This window comes from Aptenodytes forsteri, unplaced genomic scaffold (genome assembly GCF_000699145.1).
Source record: "Aptenodytes forsteri isolate BGI_AS27 unplaced genomic scaffold, ASM69914v1 Scaffold31, whole genome shotgun sequence".
NCBI classification, from domain to species: domain Eukaryota; kingdom Metazoa; phylum Chordata; class Aves; order Sphenisciformes; family Spheniscidae; genus Aptenodytes; species Aptenodytes forsteri.
The window spans coordinates 877,643-887,083 of NW_008794713.1; the positions used below are offsets into that span (position 1 = coordinate 877,643).

At 44.8% G+C, this 9,441-nt stretch overlaps 1 protein-coding gene across 2 annotated transcripts in view; it reads left to right on the forward strand.

The window, feature by feature from the left end:
• Positions 1–9,436, forward strand: part of DYM (dymeclin) — a 218,972-nt gene extending 209,536 nt beyond the window's left edge. For both annotated transcript variants that reach the window (XM_009273826.2, XM_009273825.2), the window contains one exon: positions 8,477–9,436. In XM_009273826.2, coding sequence (XP_009272101.1) covers positions 8,477–8,626 — 150 coding nt within the window. In that variant the 3' untranslated portion in view covers positions 8,627–9,436. The remainder of the gene's footprint in view (positions 1–8,476) is intronic.
• The last annotated feature ends 5 nt before the right edge of the window (positions 9,437–9,441 follow it).

Here is a 9,441-nt window from a genome sequence, read left to right on the forward strand (position 1 = left end):
TAGGCTTTCATCATCTTCTTAATCTTTTCTTCCCATTCCGAAATTTCTCCGGGTAGACACAGTATCCCTGAAGCTGAGCAGGGAGCCCCTTGTTTTCTCAAACTAACCGCTTAAGGGTTAAGAGGATCAGCTCTTCAGGTGGCATGTTTTCAGCCGGGTTTGCTGAAGAAGTTGCTGGCCAGTGGTCCAATTTATTTACTGTCCTGTCTAGAAGTAGCCCAGAGTCAGATGTTTCTGAGGTGGACCCAGGACAGCCTGAAGTGGGTACCTGGCCTCATCCTAAGCTCAAATTTATACCTTTGTACAGTGCTTTGGGAATTCGTATGGATTAAAGAGTCGGTATGAAGACAAAAATCACTTCTGTGGCACGATTTGAAGCTATTGACATTTATCAGCAATATTTCCTAGCCGTAAGGAAAAGAAACGCGCGTGTGTGTATGTGTGTGCATCCCTGCCTCTCTAGCAGGGCTTTAAAGCTGTCAGTGTTTGCCAATCTGCCCTAGAAAGAAATGCAGTCTTTTTTCTTTTTAGCAATGTGGTACTCCGCAAAGCTTTGCGCCCTGGCAGGGTTACTGCAAATATTTCACTTCTTTAAATCATCCCGTCTTTACCAATAAGCATCTAGGCACAGCAGCTGCCTTGTTGATTTTTTCCAAAATTGACCTGGCTTCTCAGTACTCTATAAAAAAAAAAAAAATGATAATTGCTGAACTCTCACCAGAGGCACGTCTGCTTCTCTGGTGATAGTTCACGTCTTACAGTGCGAATTCACTGTTCGCTGCCTGAGCATTTATTCTCCTGCAGCTGTGGCTGTACAAACCTTTACTCTGAGTGATCTGAAAACCGAAATTGCATATCAGTGATCCGAACTTGCTAAAACAGTTGTCTCTCCATAGATAAACTTCCCTGCCCTTCTGGATCAGGAAGATTGTATCTCATTAGATGAGTATGGGTTACTCACTGAATTTTACTGCCTGGGAAAAATGTTGTTTTCTACTACTGCTCGTGTGATTACTTAAACGGGGGATATTTAGCCCGTGCGTAGATTGTTTTGAACCTCTTCTTGTCATCTTGAGTTTTCTTTTTCAAAACCTCCTGACACGCCACCGTTTTCTTCTCCATCTTTAAATTTGCACCTATTCCTTACGCAGATCTTTGAGCGCGAGCTGCACATCTTGCTCTGTCTAGCAGATTTCCTGTTTGCTTCCTTCATCTCCCCACCATCATCTTCTGCGGGGCTGTCTGTGCTTCAAGCCTGAGAAGGAGACAAAGATGATATCGGGCAGGTGTGGTGTAGCTCATACAGATTTTTCACCAAAGCCACATAGGCTTTCTGTCTTAAGTCAAAGAGAAGCACTGTAAATGCAAAGAGAACCAGAGAAAGATGAAATGGCATTATCTCCCCAGAAGAATTAAATAATTGCAAAAATTCAATCTATCGGTATCTCACAAGTACTGAGAAATTTTCTTCCATAAGTTGTGCTCTGTCAAAGCATGTAAGTGCTTATACTTAGATGAAAATTAAATATATCAATGTTTATATGTGTACCTGTGTATCTGTACCATGAACAGTGTACCAGAGAAGGGCAACGAGGCTGGTGAGGGGTCTGGAGAACAAGTCTGATGAGGAGCGGCTGAGGGAACTGGGGTTGTTTAGCCTGGAGAAAAGGAGGCTGAGGGGAGACCTCATCGCTCTCTACAACTCCCTGAAAGGAGGTTGTAGCGAGGTGGGGGTCGGTCTCTTCTCCCAAGTAACAAGCGATAGGACGAGAGGAAACGGCCTCAAGTTGTGCCAGGGGAGGTTTAGATTGGACATGAGGAAAAATGTCTTTACTGAAAGAGTGGTTAAACATTGGAACAGGCTGCCCAGGGAAGTGGTGGAGTCCCCATCCCTGGAGGTATTTAAAAGACGTGTAGATGAGGCGCTTAGGGACATGGTTTAGTGGGTGGTGGTGTTGGGTCGATGGTTGGACTCGATGATCTTAGAGGTCTTTTCCAACCTCAATGATTCTATGATTCTATGATTCTACCAGGCATGACTGTTGAGTTGTTTTCAAGATCATTAGCCATTAATTTGACTCAGATTGGGATTTCAAAGTGGCGTTGTGGATTTTGCAGACAAATATAAATGTTCTTCTCTGCCCAAACTCCTTACAGGTCGGTATGTTTGGTGCACGGCAGGTTGTAGAACTAAACCTTGCTGGGGTAAATACTCGTTACGGCACTTATAATGAAGACTTGACATGGTGCTGAATCGGAGCCCTTTTTTATATTTTTTTTTTCCCCTCTGCCAGTTTATGTATATTGCTAATAAGGTCCAATCCTGCAGATGCTCCCCAGGCAATACTACTATATTTAGCTGAAGCAATATGAAACACATAATTTGCCAGCACGTCATTAGGTTACCAAACAAGACTCATGGTAAGCTTTTCAAACGCACACAAATCCCGTTTTCAGAAAGACTTTGAAGCTTCAGATTGCTGAAAAGTTAATGCGAATTTGACTCTCAAATGTGTATCAGACTCCTTTGGAAATGGTACTTTTCTCCTAAACCAGTCACATGCTTTTGAAAATACTGACTCGCATTGGATTCCTGTTTCAGAAACCAGCGTTTCTAACCGAGGGCTCGAGGAAAAGAGGATTCTCCAGTTTTATGTTAATCCAATTCTTTGATTTCTTTCTTTTCCACAGCCACTGCCCCATTTCTTTGATGAGGGCTGCTTTTCATCCAGTCAAACATCTAGATCCCTGAACAAGCAGAGACACAGCTTCGCTCCATCGCTCTTAAAGCAGCTCTATCTGCCCTTGCTTATGTTATCTGAGTGGAGATCATCCGCTGACATGACACTGCAGCCCAAGAGCAGCTCTGATGGTTCGTTTGCGAAGGGAAGGGGATTTTTTTTTTTTATTTAATGTATGGCTCAAGTCTCCTAGCTGAAACGCCACTGAGCTGCCTGGAGCCGTGCCAGGTGCTGTTGGCTGGCTGGGATGCTATCTTCCTAATCGTTAACAAAAAAAAAAAACCAACACAAACCCCCCGATGTTGTTGAATGTTGAAGGTAGGGGAGTTATTGCAGTTCAGTTCTGCATCTGTTCATCGGACTTCCTGTGGTTTTTCATCGAATCATATGATTGACAGCGCAGACAGTCTGCAAAGTTCTTGGTCTGTCTAGTTTATACCCTCGTCCCAACCACTAAATCTGACTTCTGCTTTGTCTGGCGGAAGAAAACAAGATAGGGTGCTGTGGTAGGTTGATTCACCAGAGCTGATAAGTGGTGTCTGTATTTAAATTGTGCCGTTCAAATCCTAGCGTTACCTCTGGCTCTCAAGTTTTCAAGTACTGTCTCAGGTCGGTTTGTTTTAAACTAGCTGGGGTTGTCTCTGCTCTGATAATGACTGGAGAGAAATGCAAATAATGGCTCCGCTGGACCCATTTATGTCAGGGCAATGAGTTCAAAAACTTAAATAGCGAAGCGCGCGTGTAACAAAGAACAAACCCCCCGATGTTGTTGAACTTTTGCGGTAGGGGAGTTATTGCAGTTCAGTTCTGCATCTGTTCATCGGACTTCCTGTGGTTTTTCATCGAATCATATGATTGACAGCGCAGACAGTCTGCAAAGTTCTTGGTCTGTCTAGTTTATACCCTCGTCCCAACCACTAAATCTGACTTCTGCTTTGTCTGGCGGAAGAAAACAAGATAGGGTGCTGTGGTAGGTTGATTCACCAGAGCTGATAAGTGGTGTCTGTATTTAAATTGTGCCGTTCAAATCCTAGCGTTACCTCTGGCTCTCAAGTTTTCAAGTACTGTCTCAGGTCGGTTTGTTTTAAACTAGCTGGGGTTGTCTCTGCTCTGATAATGACTGGAGAGAAATGCAAATAATGGCTCCGCTGGACCCATTTATGTCAGGGCAATGAGTTCAAAAACTTAAATAGCGAAGCGCGCGTGTAACAAAGAGCTTGTACACCTTTCAACACCATCCGGCTGAACCAATAGGGCTGTGAAGGAAGAAAAGGGATGATTTATCCCATGCCCGGACTTTTCCTCTGTTATTAGGACTGCCATTTAAGGTGCCTTAGAGTGGTCCCTCTTTTCAGAAAGTGCTAAAAACCAGGTTCATTTGGGTGTCACCAGCTGGGGAGCAAATGCCTTTCCAGGATTAAGTTGGACACAACAGCAGCAAAGCAGAAGAAAATGGTTTTCTACGTTGCTGCTTTGACGTGCCACTTCGGGAATTTTGTTAGCCGTGATAAAACCCCCACACCAGTGCTGGCTGGGGTGTTTTATGGGAGTGCCCCGAGCCTCCTCTGACCTGGTTGTTTTACAGCTCTCCTGAAGCATTCATTTGGTGTCACCTCCCGTACGTCTGCGGCACATGGCGAGGGCTCCTGATCACTCATTTGGAAGCAGAGCGTGCAAGAGAGAAACGGCACAGAGCTGAATTTAAACATTCCTTGAACTACCACCTGTCCAAAACCTTAAAGCTTTATGCCGCTGGTCAAGCTTTATACGTGGTGTTTAACCCTTGCTGTTATAAATTGTTTTAAAGTCAGCCTGATAACTAAGAAACATTTGGAGGTGACTTAAATGTGATGATTTTGAATGTTAACGAATTTTGTTTTCAGTGAATACTCTAGTAGTGAAACAGTATGGGTAGTTTTTTATCTTAACAGCGGTAAATCTTGCAAGAGAGAGTCTGGTGCAGAAGCTCTCCCCGGGGTGCAGAAGCTGGGCCTCTAGGATTTCTCCTTTTTAATGAATGAGAAAACATGGCCACCACACAGCCATGGATCATGGCAGTCATCTAAAGAGGTTGGTTTTGAATTACCGACCTGGAAGTCAAATTCTCCATGTCTCGTTAGCAATGCATTGAGCTATCCTGGGTCCACTGTTCAGGGGAACCACCAGAAAAAGATCATTTCTGCCATTACTTACCTTCTTTTTATAAAGATACGTTTGAAATTGTGCGTGTGTAATGGCAACGTGTGTTACATCTCTCCTTAAAAATCTCATTATCCTTGTCTACATTCCCAAGATAAAACTGCAGGCTGTTCAAGGCATATGTTGAGTGTGAGAGAGTCCAGGCTGATTGCAGTGAGTCTTTAATCTAAAATTGATTATTAAATCGCTACAGTACGATCACAATAAATGGCAACATTGATCAGTCTGAAGAAAGGCTTAATAATAAAATCAATGCATGACACTTATTGCCTGAAAATATGACTGCTATCTGATTTATTTTCTGCTGTCCTTCCAGCTGAGAGCTGATGGGATGGTAAGAGCTGAGCATCTCAGATGTAGCTGTTGGAATTTCTAATACAATTTTACCTACTGTTTTAAAGCTTAAGATGTTTGTTAAGCTGCATGAGAGTCCAGAATAGTCCCAGACTCGTGGGACCATTCTAGACTCCCAGAGTGTCTGCAAAAACGGTAGCTGTAATCTGTGACCCTGAAGGTGAAAAAAGTTATCTGTGTTTAATTCAACTCAAATTAGCATCTTTAATCACTTTTTTTTTCCCTTCCCTCCCAGAAGGACTACTACACGCTGCAGTACTGGCGTGCAGCCACCTTTGGGGTGAAGAATGACAGCTGTGTAAGGGCTTTTCTCTGCTAGGAAATGTTGCAGTGGTTTAATCATGAGGTTTAACCATTCATTCTGCTGATGCAACGCTGAACTGAACGTGTTCCTGTCTACACTGACCACAAGTCAGGAAGCATTTAGGAGGGAAGTGGGGAAGATTACACGGAGGATAAGCAGAGTAGAATATCAGTTTTAAAAAAAAATAATAATAATTAAAATCTACATGAGGGCTTGATTGGAGTGTGGCTTAACCTGCTGAAAGAATCGTGGTGCCCTGGGAGGAGGGATGGGGCGGCAGGGGGGGAAGGCAGGACTTGGGAGGATGGGAAGGCAGACTTTGAGGACTTGGAGCCGAGATGGGAAGGGATAGCGGATGTCAAGGAAAAGGAGGATCTCACAAGGCTGATGAGAAAAAAAAAAAAAAAGGGCAAGAAAAAAAAAAAAAGGGCAAGTACAAAATAGAAAGATAGGCTAAAGAGAGAGCATGAAGGTACAGTGGAAGGGAGTCGGGGATGGGAGACTAGGAGACAGGATATTAGAGATGGGGGTGAGTATACGTGCAAGACACATAAGAGCGAGGAAACAAAATGCCGTGGAAGATTGAACAGGCTGGTCGAAACAGACTTGGGGAGAGAGGTTGTAGAGAGGTGGTAGAAAATGGTTTAGGGGCACAAAAGGGCTATGGGAGAGCTTCTCTACCACAAACTGCATGTCTGACGCAGGAAATGAAACTTGCTGATGTACCTTTGAGGTTCTGGGCTTTGAACTCAACAGGAGTTAGATGCGGAAGTGCCTTTAACAACCTTATCTTTTAGCTGCCTTAGTTTCTTAAACAGAGATAATAGTGCTGGAAACAACACTGTCCTCCTTCCCTCCCTGATTGCTATAAGGATGAGCTCCCCACATGTTCCAAAGTCATAGAGTACAATAATGAGAGCCACACCGATGGCCAAAATGGTTCCTCCCAGGCTAAATATTGGTGTCCAGCTAAGTAGAGCTGTGGTGAAGGACCTGACCCCAACATAAGCCAAACCGTGGCAGCTCCAGAACGTTGGAGCATACTGGAAGGTGACACCGATGCCCTCATCAATCATAGAATCACAGAATGGTTTGGGTTGGAAGGGACCTCTAAAGGCCATCTAGTCCAACCCCCCTGCAACAAGCAGGGACATCTTCAACTAGATCAGGTTGCTCAGAGCCCAGCATAGGAGATAGCATGCGGTTGAATGAAGCTGTCCATGGAGACGTGTTCCTCGTAAAGCATAATGCAGGTGGCACCTTCGTGGCTTGGTGTAACGGGATGCTCAGTATTTGCACCAAACTGCTCTAGTAACAGCAGCCACACAAGGAAGGAGTAGGACAGTTTCCATGTTTTCTGACTCCCAAGAATACAAATAAGCTGGGTGTGTAAAAGTTAAATAAATAACCCTGAAAGCCAAGTGGCCAAGAAGTGCCCCTTCAAAGGAGACTGTTCCAGCCAGAAGGGTCTTCTGCCCTAACACAAGGAAACAGGACACCGCGAGGTCAAGAAAGATGATAGGGTATCCCTTCATTATTTATGGGCAAAGAGGCTGCTTAGCCATTGCTGTGCTTGTTCTGATCATGTCACACCATGGAGTTTATTCTTAGTCTTAGCCACAGCCTTATAAATAATAAAATGGGTCATGTTTTATCTTACCCCAGTGATCATTGTAATGCGGCTTTTATCTGAGACTCTGCCAAGCTCTTGACACAGGCAACGTTTAGAAGTAGATGAAACGATTGAAGAGCACAGCACAAAAGTAGGCTCAGCTCTTCCCCAAAACACCCGCTGACCGAGAGCGAACGCAGGGGGTTTGCAGTGTATGCGCTGCTTTGAGAGGGAAGAAATGAGAGAAAATTGGAAAATTGAGGATGCAGCACGTCTATCCAGCTAGGGTGGGCTGAGCTAGCACATCTGATGTGTGTTAATTCTGAAAGTGCTTTGCTGGTACTGAAAAACAGGGCTTCTGTGGAAACGATATTGTCTAGCCTGTAATTTCCAGGAGGGGGAGGTGTCTGCGTGGACGGGCAATAACCTGTGCCTGTGTGCGTAAGTCTTGTGGTTACAGCCTTAGAGGCTGAAGTGGGATAGATGTGTGACGCGTTGCAGTTGAGGAGCTCGCAGGGTTTTGCACTCTGATTGCCACAGTGATGCCGTTAGAGTCATTCTGTGTGCTCCTCAGCAGCGGGAGAGCCAAGGCACGGAGGTAATGACCTACCCAAAAGTACAGAAGAACCTGTAGCAAAACTGGAAGTGGCCTCCTGGACCCCAGGAACGCCCCCCCCACGGAGCCTAGACACGCTTCCCACCGTGCTTCCTGGAGGAAGAGCATTTCTCTCCTGGAAACTTCTACGTACATAAAGTCTTTGAGAATTAGACGGAAAAAGTCAGTTTGCCGTAACACTGCGTTCCTGAAAACGTACCACAGGCTATGATTATTCTTACGGCCTTTCCAAAGGATTCTCCGGCTAAGGAGCTGAGTACAATTAACAGCAAAGTGCTTTTTAGGGAAAACTGCAATAAACAGGTTTGTACGTGCGCAAGCAAGAAGGCTTTTGTGGGGCTGCTAAAAATGACAGTTTTCCTTAGGACCTTTGTGTTTTGTAAAGGATTCACGTTTAGTCTTTGTTAACAGGCAAATTGAGTGTGACCAACAGTAAAAGGGTTGAATACAATATGCCAACGTAGCATTCAGCTCAAAGAAGAAATTATAAGCGATCTCTTTATCCCGTAAATATTTTCCTTCGGGTCTAATGGTTCAGTTCTTCCGTTATTTTTTTTCACCAGACCTCTTTCTTCAGTGTTTGTGTGGGCTGCGTGTTTGCAAACAGACATGCAAACCTTCCCTCAGCAGACTTTGGTTTCTTGTTGCAGAAGTTCCCCGAGCTGAAGTTCAAGTACGTGGAGGAGGAGCAGCCCGAGGAGTTCTTCATCCCCTACGTGTGGTCCTTGGTTTACAACTCTGCCGTGGCCCTGTACTGGAACCCACATGACATCCAGCTCTTCACTATGGACTCTGGCTGAAGGAGATGCCCCAGCCAAGCCAACTCAACTCTGTCTTACAGAAAACGAAACTCCGCACCGCGTGTTAATACGTGACCCCTTCCAGCGTGCACCCTCTGACCCCAAAGCTTACGGAGAATGAAGCTTGCCGCTAGTGTACAGTCCAACGTCGATGTTTTGGAAGCAGATTGCCACCGACACGCTGGCAACAGACTGTGGTGTGAGGAACTGACGGCTTGTAGGCAACCTTGTATTTATAGTCCCATAACCTAGAGCTTGTTTGATGAAAATGAGGCCTTACACATGGGGTATGATGTTACTACCAACCACAAACCTGATTGTTCTTTTAACTTAACGGGGTAAATGAGGAAAGAGATTGCGGACTTTGATTTGAAAGCGGCATTTGTATTTTCTTTCAAGCGAGGCAGCTTCGTTGGGTCAAGCTTTTTCTGTGGTCTGTTGGATTCTGCCGTGGGTTGCTCGTTACCTAATCCCGTGCTTTCACTCACAGCCCTTCATTTTGGTGGCACTGTCAGGGCTGCAGTCGTTAAATTGGTGTCTACATTGTCATCCGAGTGAACTAAGCCAGCAGCATATTAGTCAGATTAGCTCCCAGGCAGATTCAAAACACTTGATTTAGATGTCAAAATGTTTGTGGGAGGATTTTCAATAGCGAGTCTTTTTTTTGTTGTTGTTGTTTGGCTGGCAAATACTCTATAGAGGGCTAGAAACACCAGCTTTCAGAGTCAGGTCCCTTACAGACTTGTTTTACTGTGCTTCTGTGCAAAAGGTGTTCCTGGAAATTGAACACGGGGGGGGGGGGGAAAAATCTCCAA